Source organism: Lepidochelys olivacea (genome assembly GCF_965140295.1).
Source record: "Lepidochelys olivacea isolate rLepOli2 genome assembly, chromosome: 3".
NCBI classification, from domain to species: Eukaryota; Metazoa; Chordata; order Testudines; family Cheloniidae; genus Lepidochelys; species Lepidochelys olivacea.
Window position 1 is genome coordinate 80,920,409 of NC_140413.1, and position 23,251 is coordinate 80,943,659.

The 23,251-nt window shown below is 41.0% G+C and overlaps 2 protein-coding genes across 4 annotated transcripts in view; one reads left to right on the forward strand and one right to left on the reverse strand.

The window, feature by feature from the left end:
- Positions 1-1,596: 1,596 nt before the first annotated feature.
- On the reverse strand, positions 1,597-20,877 carry LOC311517358 (uncharacterized protein). 3 transcript variants are annotated; one of them, XR_014710676.1, is made up of 4 exons: positions 20,814-20,877; positions 17,991-18,409; positions 8,594-8,711; positions 1,597-2,244 (listed from the first exon to the last, which is right to left on the reverse strand). XR_014710676.1 is itself a non-coding variant. In XM_084622104.1 (3 exons), exons 1-3 carry the CDS (start codon positions 2,966-2,968, stop codon positions 1,739-1,741), a joined length of 834 nt encoding a protein of 277 aa, XP_084478230.1. In that variant the 5' UTR covers positions 2,969-4,261; the 3' UTR covers positions 1,597-1,738. The 3 variants fall into 3 exon arrangements, 1 of the variants encoding a protein (XP_084478230.1); XR_014710675.1 differs by lacking the exon at positions 8,594-8,711; XM_084622104.1 differs by lacking the exons at positions 8,594-8,711; positions 17,991-18,409; positions 20,814-20,877 and adding exons at positions 2,496-2,631; positions 2,777-4,261.
- The window catches only part of LIN28B (lin-28 homolog B), a gene marked incomplete at its 5' end in the record, with an annotated part of 122,516 nt that continues 116,330 nt past the window's right edge, over positions 17,066-23,251 (forward strand). The window contains one exon of the mRNA XM_084622105.1: positions 17,066-17,099. Within this exon, the coding sequence (XP_084478231.1) occupies positions 17,066-17,099 (34 nt within the window). The remainder of the gene's footprint in view (positions 17,100-23,251) is intronic.

Sequence of the window (23,251 nt, forward strand, 5' to 3'; positions counted from 1 at the left end):
TTGAGGGAGCCATTCAGTTTCTCGCAAAGCCACCCCCTTTGTTGATTTTAATTCCCTGTAAGCCAACCCTGTAAGCCATGTCGTCAGTTGCCCCTCCCTCCATCAGGGCAACGGCAGACAATCGTTCCGCGCCTTTTTTCTGTGCAGATGCCATACTACGGCAAGCATGGAGACCGCTCAGATCACTTTGGCAATTAGGAGCACATTAAACACCACGCACATTATCCAGCTGTATATGCAGCACTAGAACCTGGCAAAGCAAAACCGGGCGAGTAGGCGATGTCAGCGCGGTGACAAGAGTGATGAGGACATGGACAGAGACTTCTCTCCAAGCAGGGGCCCTGGCAATGTGGGCATCATGGTGCTAATGGGCCAGGTTCATGCGGTGGAACGCCGATTGTGGGCTCGGGAAACAAGCACAGACTGGTGGGACCGCATAGTGTTGCAGGTCTGGGACGATTCCCAGTGGTTGCGAAAGTTTCGCATGTGTAAGGGCACTTTTATGGAACTTTGTGACTTGCTTTCCCCTGCCCTGAGGCGCAAGAATACCAAGATGAGAGCAGCCCTCACAGTTGAGAAGTGAATGGTGATAGCCCTATGGAAGCTTGCAACGCCAGACAGCTACCGGTCAGTCAGGAATCAATTTGGAGTGGGCATATCTACTGTGGGGGCTGCTGTGATGCAAGTAGCCCACGCAATCAAAGATCTGCTGATATCAAGGGTAGTGACCCTGGGAAATGTGCAGGTCATAGTGGATGGCTTTGCTGCAATGGGATTCCCTAACTGTGGTGGGGCCATAGATGGAACCCATATCCCTATCTTGGCACCGGAGCACCAAGCTGGCGAGTACATAAACCGCAAGGGGTACTTTTCAATAGTGCTCCAAGCACTGGTGGATCACAAGGGACGTTTCACCAACATCAACGTGGGATGGCTGGGAAAGGTACATGACGCTCGCATCTTCAGGAACTCTGGTCTGTTTCAAAAGCTGCAGGAAGGGACTTCATTCCCAGACCAGAAAATAACCGATGGGGATGTTGAAATGCCTATAGTTATCCTTGGGGATCCAGCCTACCCCTTAATGCCATGGCTCATGAAGCCATACACAGGCAGCCTGGACAGTAGGTCAGGAGCTGTTCAACTACAGGCTGAGCAAGTGCAGAATGGTGGTAGAATGTGCATTTGGATGTTTAAAAGTGTGCTGGTGCAGTTCACTGACTCGGTTAGACCTCAGCGAAACCAATATTCTCCCTGTTATTACTGCTTGCTGTGCGCTCCATAATATCTGAGAGTAAGGGGGAGACGTTTATGGCGGGGTGGGAGGTTGAGGCAAATCGCCTGGCTGCTGGTTGCGCAGAGCAGACACCAGGGCGGTTAGAAGAGCACAGGAGGGCGCAGTGCACATCAGAGAAGCTTTGAAAACCAGTTTCATGACTGGACAGGCTACGGTGTGAAAGTTCTGCTTGTTTCTCCATGATGAAACCCACCGCCCCTTGGTTCACTCTGCTTCCCTGTAAGCTAACCACCCTCCCCTCCTCCCTTCGATCACCTCTGTCAGAGGCAATAAAGTCATTGTTGCTTCACATTCATGCATTCTTTATTCATTCATCACACAAATAGGGGGATAACTACCAAGGTAGCCCCGGGAGGGGTGGTGGAGGAGAGAAGCACCAGGAGGGGTGGTGGAGGAGGGAAGGACAAGGCCACACAGCACTTTAAAAGTTTAAAACTTTAAAACTTATTGAATGCCAGTCTTCTGTTGCTTGGGCAATCCTCTGGGGTGGAGTGGCCGGAGGCCGCCCCACCGCGTTCTTGGGCGTCTGGGTGAGGAGGCTATGGAACTTGGGGAGGAGGGCGGTTGGTTACACAGGGGCTGTAGCGGCGGTCTGTGCTCCTGCTGCCTTTCCTGCAGCTCAACCATACGCTGGAGCATATTGGTTTGATCCTCCAGCAGCCTCAGCATTGAATCCTGCCTCCTCTCATCACGCTGCCACCACACTTGAGCTTCAGCCCTCTCTTCAGCCCGCCACTTACTCTCTTCAGCCCGCCACCTCTGCTCCCGGTCATATTGTGCTTTCCTGCACTCTGACATTGTCTGCCTCCACGCAGTCGTCTGTGCTATGTCAGTGTGGGAGGACACCATGAGCTCAGAGACTATTTCATCACGAGTGCGTTTTTTTCGCCTTCTAATCTTCACTAGCCTCTGGGAAGGAGAAGATCCTGTGATCATTGAAACACATGCAGCTGGTGGAGAAAAAAAAGAGGGAGGGGTATTTAAAAAGACACATTTTCTAGAACAATGGCTACACTCTTTCACGGTAAATCTTGCTGTTAACATTACATAAATAGCACATGTGCTTTCATTCCAAGGTCGCATTTTGCCTTCCCCCACCATGTGACTAGCCCCTCACCCCCCCATCCATCTCCATTGAAGGAGTCAAACAACACAGCTGGGGTCGTGGTGGCTGAAGCCCCTAAAATGGCATGCAGCTCACCATAGAAGCGGCATGTCTGGGGCTCTGACCCGGAGCAACCATTCGCCTCTCTGGTTTTCTGGTAGGCTTGCCTCAGCTCCTTAAGTTTCATGTGGCATTGCTTTGGGTCCCTGTTATGGCCTCTGTCCTTCATGCCCTGGGAGATTTTGACAAAGGTTTTGGCATTTCGAAAACTGGAATGGAGTTGGACTAGATAACCTCCTGAGGTCCCTTCCAACTCTGATATTCTATGATTCTGACAGCACGGATTCCTCTCCCCATACAGCAATCAGATCCCGTACCTCCCGTTCGGTCCATGCTGGAGCTCTTTTGTGATTCTGGGACTCCATCATGGTCACCTCTGCTGATGAGCTCTGCATGGTCACCTCTGCTGATAAGCTCTGGCCGGCGTGGCAAGCTGCAGGTGACCATGCAAACAGGAAATTGAAATTCAAAAGTTCGCGGGCCTTTTCCTGTCTACCTGGCCAGTGCATTTAAGTTGAGAGTGCTGTCCAGAGCGGTCAGAATAGAGCACTCTTGGATAGCTCCCAGAGGCCAATACCATCTAATTGCGTCTACAGTACCCCAAATTTGACCCAGCAAGGCCAATTTAAGCGCTAATCCACTTGTCAGAGGTGGATTAAGGAAATCGATTTTAAGAGCCCTTTAAGTCGAAAAAAAGGGCTTCATCGTGTGGACGGGTGCAGGTTTACATCGATTTAACGCTGCTAAATTCGATCTAAACTCCTAGTGTAGACCAAGGCTAAGAAAAGCAACTTGTAAGACTAAGTGTAATAGCACTATTTGATTACTTTTATGTTGAGCTCTAAGAATGGAACCCCAGCCACAAGAAAAGCAGGAATCCATGATGGCAGCTGAGTGAGCAAAATGTTTGAAGGTCTGAGAATGGTACAGTATGTTGTGTAACTATACAGCACAGGCTGAGATTATGTAACAGAACTTTGTGATCAGCATGTAGTACATAGACAAAAGGAATTAAAAGCTATACATTGTAAGTACAGCAACCCCTTACTGGAACCTCATGACTGCAATGTATGTATAGAGACCTGGGAATAGAATTCTGACTAGACGGCATGTTCAGAGACTCAAGAATTAAATCCCATACATGGGTGGGCCACTGGAGATTCAGTAAAGGAACTCCACATGTGAGATCTGAGACTAGAACCTTATGAGCAGGGCAAGTATGCCAAAACTACCAATGGAACCCTATACACACCATGCACATGGGCCCAGGAATGGGACTCTGCAAAAAAGCAACCTGTTCTGAGACCCACTTTTTCACTCTAATTTGAACTGTGGTAGTGGCACATAATAAGAGCTATGAATGGTATGCTGTGAGCAGGTCAGTTAGGTCAAGACTGAGAAAAAGAACTTGGAAGTAGGTGATGCATTCAGAGACCTCGGCATGCAACACTGTCACCATGCAACATGTGATGAGAGTTGAGAGCAGCTCATGCACAGAACAGACCAGGTATTGGAATTAGAACACTGGAATGTGTGGGCTGGGTCAAGACCTGGAAATCTGGAAGTGAATAATATGCTGAGACCCAGAAATGACAACCTGGTCAAGACCTGGGAATAGAACCTTGTGTGTAGCACAAGCCAAGACACAAGATTGGAGCCTTGCAAGTGATTGGCACACTTAGAGACCCAGGAGTGCAAGTGGGTTGAACATACTGAGTGGTGAAGTCAGATCAAACCAAAAAATGGAAGCCTGAGTGTGCAGAAAATACTGAGATCTGGAAATGGAGCCCTGACAGAAACCTGGACATGAACTGTTGAGACAAGGAGGTACCTGCAAACTCTTGGAGAACAGGTTGTTGTGATGTCAGGCACATTCAGAGAGAGGAGTGGATCTCTATGCAAGACATGTTTTGGCCCTGTGGGATAGGACTTTCTGCGACCTGATCAGACAGAACCCTGTGCCCCTAGAACACCTTCTTACCCTGGGGGACAGAACATGGGATTGCCTTGCTTAGTTTCTGATGGCCGCTCACTGCTGGGGGCACCAGCAGAGACCTTGGGCTGGGTGACAAAACCGTGTGATGTAATTACTGGTGTTGTGTAGAGTAGACTATGGGATGGAGGGAGGCACAGCCCGGAGAGAGGGAGGAACTGCCTGGGGGAAGCCTGTAACATGGGGGGTTGGGTGGTCTCTGTCGGAAGGCAAGGGCTGGGAAATGGAAGAAGGTTTCAGCCCCTAGGGAAGGCGGGAAAGCGAACCCAGCGCCGGCCACCCCTTCTGGAGGCAGGGGGAGGAGCCCTGCGTGCGGCACAGCCCGAGCAGGGGCGGAGCATAGCTGAACCCGTCTGGGTGGGCTGGGAGCGCCTCAGCCCCTGGATGGCTCGGCCTCGGTCCCGGTTTCAGGCTGGGAGCCTGCCAAGGAGGGGAGGTGTCAGACCTGGCCGGGGGCCGGGGCCGGGCCGGGGCCGGGGCCAGGGCCAGGCTGAGGCGGGGCGGGGCGGGCGGGAAGCGCCCTGTGCGGACCGGTTCCAGCCCCGAGGCTGGGGGGCGGGTCGCCCCCCGGACAAGCCGAGTCCCCCCGGACAAGCCGAGTCCCCCCGGGCTCGCGTGGGAGCCCGCCTGGGGAAGTGACTCGCGCTTGGGCTTCAACCTGCCGCGCCCCCTGGTGCAGCCAGGGCGGGCCGGGCCGGGCAGGTGCACGCCTGCCGCGGCGTGACCCAGCGTTGGAGCGGTAACGGGCTGCTGCGTCCCTGCCCAGCCATCCAGCCACCGCCGCTCCGCCACCGGCTGGGAGCGTGAGCGCCGCTTCCCTCCCCCGCCGCCAGCCCCGCTCCGCCGCCGCCCCACAGCGCCTTAGGAAGCCAAGCACCACCCGCTGCCCCCCCCAGCTCCGCCCGCCCGCCCGCGTAGCCCAGCGACCATGGCGCCCGGGAGGTAAGCGAGCTCCAGGCACTGCTCCTTCGCCGTCCGTGCCGCGCCGGGTCCCGGCCGCTGCCAGCGCCGCAGCTGGCACCTGCCCGGCACCTTGCCCGCGGAGTCCGCGCGCCCTGCGCAGATGCGGGGAGGGGGAGGGGGGGTTTGTGGGGCGCCTTCGCTTCCCCTCCAGGGAAAGTTGCTTCCCGCCGCCCGAGCGCCCCTTTATTTCTCCCCAGTGTTGCCATTGAGATGCTGCTGCCGTGCCGAGTGTACTTCCGGGTTCACACCTTCCTCCCCCCCACCCCCCCTCTGCCGCCCTTCTCCGAGGGCTGCGGTTACCCTGGAGAAGATCAGACGCCTCGGAGCCCAGCGGCCAAGTTGCTGCTTCCCCTGGGGGGGAGGGAGGGGGGAGAGTGCCTTGCATGTGATTATTACAAATAAAACAATAATTAAAAAAGGGATCGAGGGACAAGAGCCGAGCGTCCCTGGCATGTCACCCCGGGGTGCGCGAGGAGAGCGCCAGCGCTCGCATGGTGCATCTGCAAAGCGATGGGCAGCTCCAGGTGCGAGCACAAAGGGATTGTATTAACTTGCGCCGGTCAAGGTACAGGTTGGGATGCCCGCAGGTGAAACTGCGCCCGTTCGACGCCAGGGGGCGTCCCGTGCTCTTGGGATCCCTCCACTCCCTGCCCTTGCCCTCTGGTAGCAAAGAGATCTTTGTATTTGTAACCTACCAAGGAAACAATCTTGTACTGTCAGTGTGTGTGTGTGTGCGCGTGTGTGTGTGCGCGCGGGGGGGGGGGAAGTTTGTGGGGGGAGGGAAAGATGCAGAGGCACAAACACAAATTAGGACTCTGGAGGAGCGAAGGAGAACGATCCTGGAGCTTGAGCTGTTGCAAAAAGGAAAGAGAAGGAGGAAAGTAGATGGACAACTACATTGTGTTTGCCAATCGGTGCGTCAGCTTTAAAGTGACTAGAGAGCAGAGGATGCAGCTGTCTTGTACGGATTTGTGCCCCAAAGGACTGTTTTTTAATTGCACCTTGGTAACTATTCCTGCCCTTTAGTGCTTTTTTTGGTGGGGGCGTGGCGGGCGGGGATGTTACTATTTGATCTCATACATAATTCCGTGTCCTCTCTACGGGGGTTTTAAATGTAAGTAATGGTAAGGCCGCCATTTTGAATTGTTTCATGCAACAGAACGAAATCTTAGGTCGATCTCTGTGTTTCCTTGCATTTTCCCCTCAGTGTTTTTTATAAATTGCTCCTAGTGGTACTGTGTATAGTTGGGGTCATTTTATAGTAAACTTAAAAAAAAAGTAGCACTGTGCTATTCTCCTGTGAAGTTGTCCTGTTGATGGCATGTAATGTAAGGGAAAACAAATAAATGTCTTTAAACTTTGTAGTTTCTGTTTTCTGGTTTCAAACACTGATAGAAATCTGGCTGTGTCAATTTGATTTATGAGTATAGACTAGAATGGCTGGCTTCAGAACTAGTTTCAGAAGTATATATTTCTCTTTTAGCAATGTAAAATTGAATTCAATCCTGGTCCAGGAAATATTTTGTATTTAATTTCTTGTTTTGAGTTATATTTTTATTAACATTTTAATTAAGCACATGTTATTTTAGTCATCTGATTTAACAGGAAATCAGTCAATTCAAACCCTGTGTGTATATGCATAAAAGATCAGAAAATATAACTTACACACTTAATGTTGCTATTTAGCCAAGCTCTTTTAAAAGCGTAACACCAGTATATTTTAAATAGTGTAAATTCTAAAGTAAGTTTTAGAGGCAGAGAGGTTTAACACTTGTTTGAGTTACCTATTTTAATTTGTTAACATCACCTAGAAAAGATGCTAGGCATTTAATTGTTCATCACTTTTCCCTGAGTGTACTTACTTGATATCTACTTAGTCTCATATTGTAGTACAAATGAATGAAATAGTAATACAGGTTATCAACTTTTGCTAAAGGATTTAGGCATGTTACTTATGTAACCAGCATTACATTTAAAAAGCCATTAACTAATATTCTAGTTATAGTCTGTTTTGGAACTTCACATTTTATGTGCATACGCTGTCTAACTACATCTACAGCAAAGTATGTGTTGTCATCAGTATTAGCTACTGTTAAGAAAATAAGAATTGTAGCTATAGTTTTATAATGGTCTAAATTGTTTTCAACATTTTAATTTAATGAAGCATCCATCAAATTTATATTAAATTACAGTAACAACCATTTAGAGTTAGATTGATACTGGATTGTACAGTAAACCATATAGGAAACAGACATTTCATTTTTAAAGGTGTAAAGATGGTACCTTATTTGTTGGAGGGGAAATATTCTGCCATTTACTTTTTTGAAAATTATTCACAGGATATGCAGTTAAACTGTAGTCTTCTGAAAGAATGATACTGTACAGCAAGAAAGATCACTAAAATATGGAATAAATATATAACCTCAAATTTATTAATAAGTATACCAAGAAGTCAAGTTTTCTTTGTTCTCATGAAACAATGAGACACAAAATAGCAAAGTAATGGTTACTTATAAGCAGACTGTTTAGTACATATTTAAAAACACCTGAGGTAGAAAATACAAGATTGCGTGAAGAAATGAGCTATCACACTTATATGTATATAAAATGAATGCTGCAAGGGATACAATTTGAAAAAAAAATCTTACCAGAAATCAATAGTAAAGTCAATGTAGGAGACACATTAGCTGATATGTATTAGAAACTTGAGGAGACAGGAGAGGAAAAATGAAAATTTCATATGTCTAGGCCCAAATCTTCATTGCTAGGATGCAGTGATAAGTCACAAGCAGTGTTTCAGATCACATTCTCCAAGCAGAAGGATGACTTAATAAGTCTTAGGCAGTTAAAGGTTTTGTTCTTCCTTTTTTCATTTTGAAGTAGCTTTTTGTTTGCATCATAGTTAAACAATGTGATAATGTGATCTTGGGGAGGGGGAGAGAAAGACCTACCAGATGATTCTCCTATTACAATATGTCTGGACAGAAGGTAGGTTCTAAAGGAACCATTTTTCCTCCAGAATGAGCCTAAAAACAATACATTGTGAGGCATAACTGCTAACTTGTTAATCAGAATAATAAGATTCCAGTTATCAAGTATAACTAAAATTCACATTATTTATAGCTGGCAGATGTACTTTATAAAGCCAGCTGTATTTTGAAAATATGAGGGTACATGCCTTTATGGAGTAGCTCCTCCTATGACATGATACTGTATGATGTCGCTGACCGGAGTGCTGAATCAAGACAGCCATGTTGATCACTACTAAATCCAACTGAAAAACACATCCTGAAGTTCTGTGGAGGTTCAAATACAAGAATAACTATAGTAAGTTTTGTCTTTATTATCTTATTTTTGCATCATTCATTCACTAAATGTAGTAGGCAGATAGATGCTGTCTCAAGGAAGCTTTTTCCAGTGAATTGTATTAGTTTGGTATTGAATGAGTATAGGAAAATCAATTAGATCAATACTATGGCACTCTCTTGTTTTGAAAATGGTCCTTTACCACCATAAAGACATTTTAAACCTTCTTACATAAAAATGAAGCCTAATTTTTAAAAAATACAAATTTTTGAGTCAAACAAATTTTAGACCTAAGTTTGCTATTAGCCATTTTTAAACACAGTTTCAGATTGTGAAAGGGTATTTTGAGAGCTAATATCAAAGCATGTGATCAGTGACTAAAAAAAATCAATGATGATATGGACAAAGTTCATGTAATTGCGTATACGCATTAACAACAAAAGATATGAGCATGAGGCTTTTGTTAAAGAGTTAAAATTTGGAGGAGCCAAGCAGACTATAGGAGAATCTTCTCTAAATTTGTTTTGTGTTCCAATATCTCTGGTAGGAAAAGCTCTTTCTTACATAAAGCATTTTGTGGACTAGTTCATGGTGTGTGTTATTTCAAAAACAGTTGTATAATAAAAAAGCAAAATAATTTTAATTTGCTACTCTTTTTGATACATAAGTGGTAAAAATTTTAACACAGGACTTTGACATACTGCTTCTAAAAATAGAATGACTTGATATGCAGGATCCTCAAATTAAAGGTCAAAGGTGACAAACCAGGACAAAGGTCATGCAGCTCATTTTCAAGCAATCAGTTTCTAGTTTTTTCATGGCTGAACAAAAGCTTAATTATACAGAGGGAAAAAAAGAGGCCTGTAATGTTAACTGATCAGTTTTCACAAAGAAATGGAGATTTACACAATTTCCCAAATAATGTACATTCTCAACTATGATTCTTAATACTGAATTTATGCTGACTTTTATAGAAATATGTATATACATGTTTAGGTTTAAACACTAAAATGTCTTCCTTAATTTAGTATTTTACCATCTCTAAATGGTCTAGATGCTAGTACTATGTACAACTGGGAATTTGTAGGATGGAATGCAGTCATTTTTCTAATACTATATGGTAAAGTTCTTAGATATATATCTAATGTTTGCTTTAAACAAAATTCTAAAATTGAAGACCATGTATTCTGACAGTGGTGTATGTGTAGATGCACACTAGGTTAAAAATAATCCCCCTCCCCTCCAAAAATGTATCCAGAATAAATAGCTCTCTATCTCAATAGCTAGTTGCTAGCAAAGAAACAGCTTCTAAAACTGTCAATTTTATTTTGTTGGAATAAACCTTGTTATTTTATTACATATAGTGTTGTGTTCTGCTACCCCACTACCTTTCAGAAAGGTGTGAGGGTTTTATTTTTAACTACAAACACATTTTAAAATGCCCTTATTTCTCTGTGTAGGTATGCATGCTATTTAGGCCAGTTATTTTTAATAATTTAACCCTGTTCAATGTATCTTACATCTATCTATCATCACTACCTATGTTACTGACAGTACTTCAATGCATAAAAGGTTTTTCAGTCTGGCCACAACATACACATGTAGATTGTTAAACTAGTGTAGAAAATATTCGCACACTGAGCATTATTTTGTAACTCAATACTGAGACTGATTTGTTTAGTAATATTTTAGATGTTCTACCACTATTGTACATACTTCATAATAAATTCTTGCATGTGCAATCATTTTGTAAGAAAAAATAAAATTCAAGATAAATGACAATTTCTAATCTCCAAGAATTTAGTATCAGTGATACTGTTCTGTAGTCTCATTTTAAATTAATAAACAATTTCAACTAAAACAAACAAGATCTACCATTGCATTATTTTGTTCAATAACTTATTTTAAACAATGACTCAGCAGGAATGTTTATTATATGGAACTATTTTCTTTTACAATTAGGAAAATTTCACATACCCTGAACTGTTTATGCTGCATTACTCAAACTTATGTGAAAAGAAAATTTCAATATTAGATTGACATTAGTGTTGTAAGCACTGTCTTTTGACAAACACACATTTTACTTTTAATATGTTTTCTTTAGCTTGGTTGCTTTATTCCTGGTAAATTCCTAATATTCACACCAAAAAGAAGACCTATAAAGGAGCTGAATTTAAGCTTGTGAATCTGTTAGACTCCGAAATGATAATTCACTAATTATAATTACAGAAAAAAATTGTTGTTTTACAGGTAAATGGCCTGTATAAAGGTATAACAAAAGTAGTGTGGGGCACAAAGGATGTAACAGAGATGAAATGTTAACTCCATGAAGAGTAAATATTAATTTGAAGTACAACAAATGACCTTAGAAATGCTTCGGTAGCATCTACAACCAGTCATGCTGAAGCTTTTACAGAAGTATATGAATTTTTTTAAACATATAGAATATTTTTTAAGTAAAATTTTAAAAAGTAGTGCAATACATAAAGTAGTTTTAACATGGTTAAGTTCTAATTGGCAAAAAATGCTTTTATTACCTGACTGCAAATTATGCATTATGCAGTTTACAGTTTCATTTTATTTATAAATCCAAATTCTGATTTTGGCTTAATTAATTCCACTTAAATTGAGGCTCTGTTGAGTTTAGGGAAAGGTTACAAACACAGATTTAGAATTATTTTCTGTGTGATGTTCATACCTCATTTGTACTGTAGAGGACATATCAAATGTAATGTCATTATGCGGAATGGAAGAATTGTACATATATTTTTATAAGTTAAAGCTGAATAATTTTAATTTACAATATTGCCATAACAGCTCTTATTTGATACACATCTTTCCAACATTTATTAAACATTATTTCATTCGTGAGCAAATATTATTCTTAAAAATGGCTTCAAAATGAATATGAACCACAAGTTTAAGATACATTTACATTTGTTTAACTTTTTAATAACTTGAATACAAATTAAACCAATGATCATAAGTAGGCTTTTCAGAATTAGATTTTTTTTTATAACTGACGGATAATATTTATTTTTAACCTTTTTTTTCCCCAGTTGTTATCTATTTAAGTTGTCATAGTTGCAGGAAACTATAGGGGTGTCAGAGAATTAATAATAGTAGATGGTGAGATTTAAAAAGTAAAAGCTGTATAACTGATTAAATCAAATTCTGATAAGTTCTCAAGAAGCATTTTTCTTTCTCTGCCTATCTTTAAATTTTGATTGTCAGTAGAAATATTTTTTCATTGGTTTGTGTGTGTGTATGGTGAAATCACTGTTGACATTTGACAATAAAAATCTAATCCTTCAAAGCCTATAAACTATGCAAAATATCTAATAAATTTGGATTTGTTTTTATTTGTCTCAGTCACGTGGGTACTCAAGTTATTGTGAACAAAAGAACAATACTAGCAACTTCTGGAGATAATCACTTTGAAAGCTAAATGAAGTAAATTGGTAGTAAATGAAGCCCAGTAAATGAAGGCTATTTAACTTCATTTGCTTAAGAAAATGCAAATTGCTCCAAATTTGGACAAATTAGCTTTAAATTACTATTTTACATGCTAGCTGTAAATTTGAATAAAATGCTGAAAATATGACAAGTAAAAAGAGACTAAATAGTTGCTTTTCAAAATATTTTATGTTTAGACATATTTTTGTACCCTTGAAAAGTAAAATTGGTTACAATCATATGAAAATATAGTCACTATTCTATATTATGGAATTTTTTTAGATATACAGAACATTTTCTATTTAAGGTATTTTTTCAAATTCTTCTAAATACAGAACATATAAAATAGATAATATGGATTAAGAACAATTAATCTCACTAAAAGGGAATGAGAAATGACTTTATCCAATTGTATTTCTTGATTATACAATTATTGTCATTTTACTACTAAATAAAAATGTAACTTTAGTGCATATGATTAAAGTTTTAGCCTTGTTGATCTTGGGGTCAAAGCACATCATTTAAAAGAAACTAAAAATTAAATTGAATGGTGGTATTTCACTTTTAAGAGTCAAATGTTGGTTCTGTTGGAGTCAGTGGCAGACTCCACACCATCGAGGTCAATGGAGCTAGTTATTCCCAATTTACATTGCTTTACTAGAACAGTCCAGAGTCTTGACATCAATGGGTGCAGATTTTGTTCTTATGTGCTCCTGTTCCAACTGAACTCAAATGGGAGTCTAGTAACTGATTGAGTGGGAGCAGAACTGGGCCCTCTGGTTATCAGAAATGCCTACATTATTGTGTACCAAATAGTCCACCTTACTCCTTTCATATGTCAGCAAAACATAGCTAGAGAATATCACCAAGTTATTTATATTGTTAACCACAAAGGGTAATCAATTTAACACATAACAAAAGATTCAAAGGTTCAGATCAGCAAAGAAAGATTAAACCTCTATTTGCTGATCATTAAAAAACAAAACAGAACCAAGTCAGTTTGAAGGATTTTTACTAAAAAAGTGTGTCAAGGTGAATTCTTGAATTTAGAAGATAATTGAAAGGAGTTACTTTTCCCATACCTGCTTTATCACTTCACTTCCTAAAAATGTTTATTGCAATGCTCACAGTATTGGGATGGGAAGAAAATTGTGAACAAAATTACACAATGTATGTAATTACACAAGAAAATGAAATCTAGTTATATAATTTCAGAAGAGAATAATTCACAGGAATTATGTTGTATCTTTAGCAAATTATACAATATTGAATAGGTAAGCCACTGGTTTGAGGATGTGGATCAGTTCCAGTGTTTTTCTATGTGTTTTATTTCCAAACTTTGAGGTGTTTTGAATTTTACAGAATGCAATTCAATTTCTTTGGGATATTATAAATTGATTTCTGTACCTTACTTAATGAAATATTAAAAGAAAGTAAGGGATACAATACCAGATACCTTTTAAAAAAAAACACATTTTAATTAAGTGTAGACCCATCACTTAGGATTTTGTTTTAAAACTATTGATATTTCTAAAAATTCAAAAACATTTTAGCATTGTTAAGTGTCAGGTAATTTGTTTGATTTAGCACTCCTCCGCAGCATTTGCAACTAAGATAGTGCAGCATGGTGCTAGTGCATTCAATCAGAAGTTGAAGTGACTATAAACAGAAATAAACTGATTAGTCTGTGTTACTGTCCAGCAGCTGAATCAAGTGCAAAAGGTAAAGCATACACTATATAATATATAAATATATTTTTTTTAATTCACAGTTTTTAAACAAATTCGTTAATGTTACCATAAGGTCTTTATTTTTTTTTTAAGAGTACCTGGCATTTTCTCTTAAAAATAAACAGCCTGTAGTATTTAGGTGTTCACAATTTATCTAATTCAGTTTCTGACAGGTACACCTGAAATCCTTAAAAAAAAATCCATCCTAGATAAGAGTTGCAAATAGAAAATAAAGGAATGTTGTATCTTTTTCTGCCCCATATGAAATTTGCTCACTAGTTAGTAGTAACTTTTTATTATTGTATATTTTACTTTTGTGTTCTGATGCATTTTGTAACTGTTTTAAACAATATTAATAAAATATTGAGTCCACTCTTGCTCACAGTAAAATCAATGTCCAAATTTTGATGGATTTCAGTGGAGCAGGAGCAGGATCATTGTTTTAAAATTTTTGTTCTAGCTAATCTCTGAAATAGAGCAAACAATTTTCTAGGTAAACAGGCAAACTATAAATACCTGATTTTCTAACCCTATTACTATACATTCAATTTTCATATGGCAGTAAAATTGTTTAAATTAACACTCTGCATTATGTGAAATCCAAAACACTGTATAATTTTGCTGGTCACTAAGAATTTGGGGGAAAAATGAATGATTGGAGGCATACTATTGCCTTTCACTGTCCAATATGAATGAACTGCCAAAGATAAACAGTAAGTGGCAGAAAAAAAACCCTCAAATTATTTTATGTGTTATCTGTAACAAAGGTAAAGATTATTTCATAGGTATAATTTATAACTTTAACTTTCACTCTCCTTGAGTAGGTTTTATTTCCTGTTCTGTGATGATTGCATGGTATCTTCAAATATCACTTTATTCCTACAACTAGTTTCCACTCAGACATGTTAGGATTAAATGCCTATAGACATTTAATCAGGCTTTTAAAGCAAAGAACAATTTCTCTCCAAAACCCTCTTACTAGGCTTGATTATTATATAATCCTTGATTAGCATTTATTAAATATTAGCAATTATGAAGCCTATTTAAATATGAATTTCAATTTCAGCACTAGCAGATCCCAATTTGCTTGAAATATTTATACCGAAGTAGTGTAGGAAAATACTAACCTATCACTGTTACTATTAGTTGCTTTAGGGACCAAGCCTGCTCCCATTTAAATCAGTGACTAAATTCCTATTGGCTTCAGTATGATGCAGTAGAATATATGACGACTAGTTTTTTGTTTATACAGTTTTAAGAATTAATTTAATAGAATTAAGATGTTCAGACTTTTGAAGTTATTTTTATAAGCTAGCATTTCTTACAATTATATGTCAAGACTTCTATAGCCTATTAAGAAACAATTAACACCAAGTCTTTTAGAACAGTTACATCCCATTTACTTTCTGTATAATAATCTATTCTGATGCTTATGATATCCACATATTTATATACATGTTTACAAATACATTGAAGTGACAAAAACAAGGTTTTTTTTTAACCCTATCCAATTTTCAGAGTACCAAACTCGGTAGTTACTGCAATTCTTAATATATTTCTTTTCCAAAGTATTTTGAATTCTCCCATAAACTAAAGCACATCACTTGTCAAAGCCAGGAAAGGATCTCTTACTCTATGTTTGCATATTTCATTATGCTGCATAAATAATGTAGCTAAATCCGAGAGACAAAAGCCACACAGCTGCAGGTTGGCAGAAGAGACAAGTAAAAACAGGGATTGGGCTGTAATAGTTGAAGGTGTAAAAGGAAGGATAGGTTTAATATTAAATTTATAAACTGCTCTACTGGAAAACAAAACTTGATATAGATGATCACAAAAAAACAACAACAACAAAAAACGGAGACCAGTGGCTGGTGTTATTTCACTGCAAGGGAAACCAAGCTGGCTATCACCTTTTCTAGTTGCTGATGCTGTATAGAAGTGGGGTTAACTAGAGGATAAGAAGTTAATATACAGAAATTTGATTCTCACTTGTCTTTGGCTGTTCACACAGTGAGAGAAGGAAGGTGGAGATTCCACATTTGTAGGAAAAGGCTAGAACCAACAGTCAGGACATGATCTCCAATTGCAAAAAATCTCAATTTTCTTTAAAGGAAGAAGAGATTTAGATTCACATCCAAATAGAACATGAAGTGGTTTATTTGCTTTGGATGGGTCTTACTTAAGGTAGAGTGTATAAAAATCAGGTAGAGGGAGACAAAAAGGACATAGGCTGGTAGCAGGTGAGTTTGTGTATGTTCAAATCTATTAATCTTCCTTGCTCTAAATAATCTGCACAGCCTGAGCAACAAGATTACTCTAAACAGAGTCAGTGGCTTTCCTTGAGTGTCTCTCACTATCTACTGTACTATGTTACTGCATGGCATTTTTGCTGTCATTATTATGCTATGAAATCAGATAGATCCTGCTTAATTGGAAGTGGACCAGAAATACATCTAGCACCAACAAAGCCATATTGTGTGTTGGTCTCTGATCAAATATTTTTGTTAATTTATTGAGACTTTGTAAGTATTGGTTTAAAATGCAAATGATTGTCTGGGATTTTACTAGTATTAAAGGGAAGGCATTTTCCTACTGATTCTCTTAGGTTGTTACTATGACCTATAATGTTTAGTACAATTTGACCAAAAATTTATTCCAAGATACTTCCTTTGAAATATATGTAAAGACACAAATTGATTGAATTTTTTTAAATGATTTAAGGTGTACAATTTAAGCATGGCAAAGCCAACAACCACTAGTACTTGAGTTACCTATTGCGATGAAATATTGATAAGTGAAAACAACACCTTGCAGTATCCAGCAAATCTGTGTATTTGTCTACTTCCTCATTAACTTGTATAAAAAGATTATTAATGGGGCAATGCCTTTAAAGAATGGAGAAGCCCCCCCCCCCTTTTTTTTTTGTAACAGGCTGATTGTTACCTCTTGGTTATCTAATTGTGGTTCTGATGAGCTAGGTAAGTCGCAAACAGTTAAAAAGTTTACAGGTCACTTCACAGAGTCAAAGCCCTGGCATTTTATGGCCTTCTAATGAGCCGTTAAACTGGAGAAGGGGTAATTAAATACTGTGCTCTAGTACAATTTGCCGGCTAGTACTGACTTCAGCTCTCTGATTTTAGGTTCCTTAGAAGACGATGAGGTCATTCAAGAAGGTCTCCTCGGGACCAGGTCAGTCTTTTTTTTTTTTATAAAGTCTTACATGGCTGACTTTTCATATATGATTGGGGAATTGGTATTTGATAACTACTTTATGCCTCCCACTGTCACAACAGAATATACTGTAATGAAGCTAATATCTGTCTGGAAAAGTGCGATTGGACTCGAAGAAAGAATTTCATTCAGTTTTCTCCAAGGTTTAACTTTGGAATTCTTGATTGGTCTAACGGTTTGTAAATGGATTTTTTTTTTTTCTGGGCTGGGGGCAAAAAGACAGTATAGAATGTTTATTCCCAGGTGTCATCTTGTGAGCCTAAATAATGGATTTAAAGACATCTTGAAATACATTACAGAATTACTCTTAGAAGAAATATGGTGTGTCACAGCCATCTCTAACAGGTCGAGTTATTAATGATAAAAACGCAATAGTTTTTAAGTACTGCATAACAAACATATCAACAAGTAAAAGGTCAGTGCCCATCTTTTAGCGATATTAAATTGATTTTTAATGCAGCAGCAATGTAAACATGTTATCCCGCACAGTCCTCACATTTATAGACAATTCCTACCTACATCTATTTTTGAGGCAGTACTATACGTTGCCAAACCCTGCTTTTGGCATATGAAACTGGAGAAGAACAAAAAAAAGCCTCAGAGTTCACTGATCTTGGTCAGGTTTCATTAGGCAGTATCCATTGATTTTATTCCCTGGAAGCTGCGCTAACAAATCCTGTATTTCACTTTGCAAATGGTCACCTGGGAAAACTCATTGCCCAACTACTCTCCCTACAGCAACACCCGCTGTTCCCATTTTGTTTCCCCATTTGTCCACTGCCTGGCTCCTTAGAACATGTACTACAATAGCCGCGTCAGGAGAAGGGGTGACCATATTCTGTTGCTTACCTTGGTTTCAAGAGTTTGCATAGTTGTACGTAGCCTGCGTCCAGCCCTGCTTAGGCTCTGTAGCGTTGTTGGGTGCTCTCCTGTTGCCCACTGAAGTTTAGTGTTTTTGGCTCTGTTCCGAAGTTGCTACTTTTTTGTTAGGCGCATGCCTGTTAGGGATCGGTAAGGTGCTCCTGACGTCACTCAGACTAGCAAATAAAAGGGGCCGGGGGTCCTCTGGTGCGAGCCTTTATCCTCCTCCCTGGGGCACTGAACACATACCGCTGAGTGAGGCTTATGCAGCGCCGCGGCACAATGGTCTGGGAATTCCGTGCATGCTTAATCACGAGCTACATCTTGTGCTTAAGGCAATGGCTTTGGTCAGCTATAGCCGTTCAGAATAGTCAGTGGGCAACAAGCGTCCATAGCATCCAGCTTTTCTGTACAATAGAGAGCTGCATATGTATTTATATGCACCACATAATACAAACCCACCTTCAGATTATACCTCCATCTAGGGCCCGATCCTGCTGCCTTTGGGAGTGTTGCTGTTGACTGCAGATGGGAGCTGGGTTTGTCCCCTAATCTCTGTAGCAATATATTGTAGTATGCGCACGTGCTGTTACTAAAATGGGTAACGGAGACTGGTGTGTCTACCTGCCAGTGGGCGGGACAGCCTTAAACACACACAGTCCCGCGCTCTCGCTCCCTCCCTCTCAACCCAATGTTTACTGCCATTGCTATGAAACTTGAAAAAGCAATAGGAGCTTTGAGAAGCAGCTGCAATCTTTAATTTCTAGGCTTCTCTTCCTTTCCTTCTTTCCCGAAATGAAATGTAGGGAAGCATATACAATGTCTCCTTATGTGCCATCTATTTTGAGTATTTTTGACAGTGAAATGCAAGTGGTCTTACAAAAGCGGGACTCTTACAAAAGCGGGGCTTGTTTTCCAAATATAACCACGTTTTCCGCAAGTTACTGATGTGGCGCCTCCTTAAATCTAACCATGGAAGCAGTCCTTATGAGTCCTTGCAAATCCACAGCTGAAAAACTGCTAATGTACATGAGGCCACAGCCTGCAGTGAGCTCTGGAAGGGCTCTCAGTGTTCTAATGCCCTTGGATTACATCTAGGATTAGAGCAGTTTCTGGTATTTTAATAATGCCTCTCCAAACCATCAGAATTACAGGCAAAAATGCAGAGTGCATTGTTAGCTATTTCAGAATGTTTACAGTATCACTTTTGATATCAACATTCATTTTATTTTTTTACTATCAAATATTTCAAATCACCAATTTTAAACCTTCCTCCCCCAAACTCTGGTTATTAATTAAAATAACACCACCTATGGACGAAAAAAATAAAACACAGGCTTTAAGATATGGAATATTTTAGTCAGGAATGAGGAGAAAATCGTGGTTCATAAATATTTGTTAACATATTAAAAGTTCAGATTTAAAATAAACTTTAGGTATATTCCAATCATTCAGCTACCTTCTTGAGATGTGACACATCCTTTAAAAACATTAATTCATCATCAAGTTTTTATATACGTCACTATTTTCCACTGCAGTGTGACGTCAACTTTCTATAACAACTTGTACAAAATACAAATGGCAGAAAAAACTATCAATTTTTATGATTAAGTATTTAATAACTTTTGGAAAACAATGGAAATATTTAACGGTCCGTTAAACTAATCGATAATTAACAATAAAATAATTAAAAACGTGTAAATAGCGACGGTATTGGCATAAAATGTTAGTCACTTACACTTGTATACATCTATGAATATTATGTTTGAATTTTTCGTAGTTTATAATTATGGAGAGAACGATTCAATCGTAACGAGGTTTATTTATTTTAAAATTTAAATTAAGTCTAAGAAGCATCTTCGGTTAAGAAGTATAAACTTACACACACACAAAAAGAAAAGGAGGACTTGTGGCACCTTAGAGACTAACAAATTTATTTGAGCATAACCTCACGAAAGTTTATGCTCAAATACATTTGTTAGTCTCTGAGGTGCCACAAGTCCTCCTTTTCTTTTTGCGAATACAGACTAACAGGGCTGTTACTCGGAAACTTTACACACACACATACACACACCCCTGAAGTTATCTACAGGTGTTAACTTTTATAGTCGGGATATCGGAATCTTCGAAAGGGGTAAGGAAATCACCGTAAACAACAGTGAAATGGGGAAAGGAAGAAAGATTCCCCCCTTTTTAAAAAAAGTGTTTTATTCATTGGAACCGCTATAGCTGATTTAGGGCGTTGTTAAATTTCCTCTCGCTGTTTTTCTACACACAGCCCACGTTTCCTGACATGAGGGCAGCTAAGGAGGAGTCTTCAAAGCTAAAGGAACAAGTAAAATTGACAGAGCTACCTAGATCCAACAGGACAGGCAGTCTTTGCAACAAAGACAGCTAGCCAGCTCGAAGTGGTCGTTGTATTGCAGGTCAATAATGGAAAGTGGTTGCGGTGGAGGGATTATATAGGTAATAATTGGGATCTTCACACAATGAAGATTTGAATATGAAAAGCAGCCATACCAACCTCTCTTGTATTTCAAATTAATGCATGGAATGCATTAATGATCCCAGAAAACTCTCCCGGAAAAACTAACGCTGAGGGTTAAAAAAAAAAAAAAGAAATGCGTGTGAGAAAGGAGATCATTGCCCTGGCCCTGTTTCTAATGAACGCTGGGGTGCCGAGGAAACCCCTGCCCAGGCTGCAGCGGAGAAGGAACCAGAGGACAATTTTGGCGCCTGCGCTGCAGGTGAGACCATGGGCTCGAAGAGCCTTTGCACCCGCTGATATTTTCTCTCACGCCGTGATCTTACCCCCTTGCAACTCCTCTGGCGAAACCGTTCGACATGACACGACACCCGGTATACTACAGCCCCGACCGGGCAGTCTGACTGTGAAGAGAAACGCGGGGCGGGGCGGGGCGGGGCGGGGAGGGAGGGAGGGAGAAGGCGTTATTTCCCCGACACACAGACTCTGGGTTCCTAACGCGAGGGCTCAGGAGGAATCTCCAAAACTAAAGAACCAGGAGGACTTGTGGCACCTTAGAGACTAACCCATTTGTTTCAGCGTAAGCTTTCGTGGGTTACAGCTCACTTCATCGGATGCATCAAAGCTCACGCTCAAATAAATGGGTTAGTCTCTGAGGTGCCACAAGTCCTCCTGTTCTTTTTGCGGATACAGACTAACACGGCTGCTACTCTGAAACCATCTCTAAGGTTGGCAGCGTTACCTAGAGCCACTGGGACAGACCCGATCTTCCTAGCAGGGAGCAGGTTCTGTGAGTGGGGAATTCGCCATCCCAGGAGAGCTTTTTCCTCAAACATGCAACTTCCCGGGGGCATCCCTGCCGGTAACAACCTGGAGAGGACGGGCTCTCCCTGAAGCCGAAGGGGCTGGACTGGGCGGCCCCCCAGCGCCAATGAGAAAGCCACCGTGAACCACCCCATGACAGGTCCACTCCGCTTAGCGCGGCTCGGGCGGGACCTTGCGGATCCCCCTCACGTGGGGAGGGGCCGAAAGTTGGCTGGCTGGGTGGAAGCAGACCCGGGTTGGCTAGAACCAGGAGGTGCCCGAAAGGCGGGAGTCCACCGGCTCTCACGTGGGGCCAGGCTTGGAGGGCGCCGTCGCGTCTGGTCCCTGCCAAGCGGGTGAGTTCCGAGGCAAAGCCAGGAGCGCCCCTCAGCCAGGTCCTGGAACCGGGCTCCACGTGGGGGAGGAGAGATGGGTGGGTGACTTGACCTGACCAGCCCCAGTGGCGCTGCCCCTCCCCCTCGTTTTCGGAAGAACCGCAGCAGCGGCGGATCTGGTTTTAATAGAGACCATCGCACCAAGCACCAGGCACTTCTGATCTGCACGAAAAGAAAGGGACACCAAGCGCGGCGCGCGCGGGCTCCCTCTTCCCCCGCAGCCACACCGGCACGGTTGAGTGAAATGGGCCGTCGGGGGAGGGGAACCTGGGGCTTCCAGCTCTGAGTGATGATAATAGTTCAAACAGAGAAGCCCCCACCCCCTTTTCGATGCGGTTATCACAGGGCAATGGCAGAGGCGCGCGCTCCTGCTTTTCTTGATTAGCGACCTGAGCAAAACTACAAAGTGTTTTCAAAACATGGTAAATCGAAGTTATCCTAAGAGCTCAGTTTTCACAGTGTTAAACATGAGTTTTGATCCAAATACATGGAGGTGGGAGGAGTGGGAAAGGGTATTAAAAGAAATCGGAAATGAGAAAAAAATTAAAACCAGAGAAGTTTTAGAAACATGACAAATTAGAAAACAGGCACCCAGAGCTCTGGCCGTTTTGATGCCAAAGGAGTCCTGGGACAGCTTCATGAATACGTTTCTTTCTCCGCGTAATTATCTCAACGAAAAAGCACGTTTTCTGTGGGGAGAGCAAGTCGATGTTAAAGACAGCGGCATCTTTCTAACGCCTGAAATATGACCATGATCCTGGAATTCCCCCGACCTGGGTCTGCTTAAAAAAAGTGGGTGTTTGTGGCCGATTGTTTGTGAATGAATTTTGGAAGGTTTTTGAGAGTTCCCAGCTGGCAACAGCTCTCTACCTTCCACAAAACTTGAAAGGCTGATGTCCTTTGCAGGAAATGAATGAGTCGATAACATCTGACACCAGTGACCAGTCCGGTGACCCCAACCTTAATTCCAGTAATACTGGAGGCCTGGAAATCTCAGTAAAGACCACTTGCAAATCTCCCCCCTCCCCAACACGAGTAATTTACACAATCAGCATTTATTTTGTAATGTAGGAAATCCTTTCAACTAGCTCTTATACTTGCATTCAGCTTTCTTTTGCTGTTTTCACACTCCTCCCTTTACTCTGATAAAAAGCATAATACTGTATTGCTTTAAAAATATCAAACTATCTGGAAACAAAGGACAGTTTCTCCATAAAAAAACAACGACCTGGGTCAACTTATTTGCGTCCAGTATCGGTAAACCCAAGAGCCTAGTCTCCATTGCATTTTTCAGCCAAATGCAGATAGAGGAGACCAATCTGAGAAAAATACAGACTCTTATAACAGATACTATTTTAAAAAATCATATATATATAGATGCCTCCTGGTTTTGGTAGACATATCAAATAGTTGATAGATATTTTCATATATACACTACATTCATTTTCAATCTTTTTGCAGAAAAACGCTTTAAATATTTGTTCTCTCCAGCTGCCCTGCTTTTATATTTCCATTGATTATATCAGAATTGAAATTATATATAGTAGTTCATATATATATAGATA

Bases quoted from the DNA above. Each gene is read 5' to 3' on its own strand.
- LOC311517358 (XM_084622104.1), bottom strand. From the start codon at position 2,968: ATGCACTGGCCAGGTAGACAGGAAAAGGCCCGCGAACTTTTGAATTTC. The intron at 2,632-2,776 runs GTACGGGATCTG...AAAATCTCCCAG, and splicing joins CAGCATGGACCGAACGGGAG to GGCATGAAGGACAGAGGCCA. The intron at 2,245-2,495 runs GTGAGCTGCATG...TTTCTCCACCAG, and splicing joins CCAGACATGCCGCTTCTATG to CTGCATGTGTTTCAATGATC.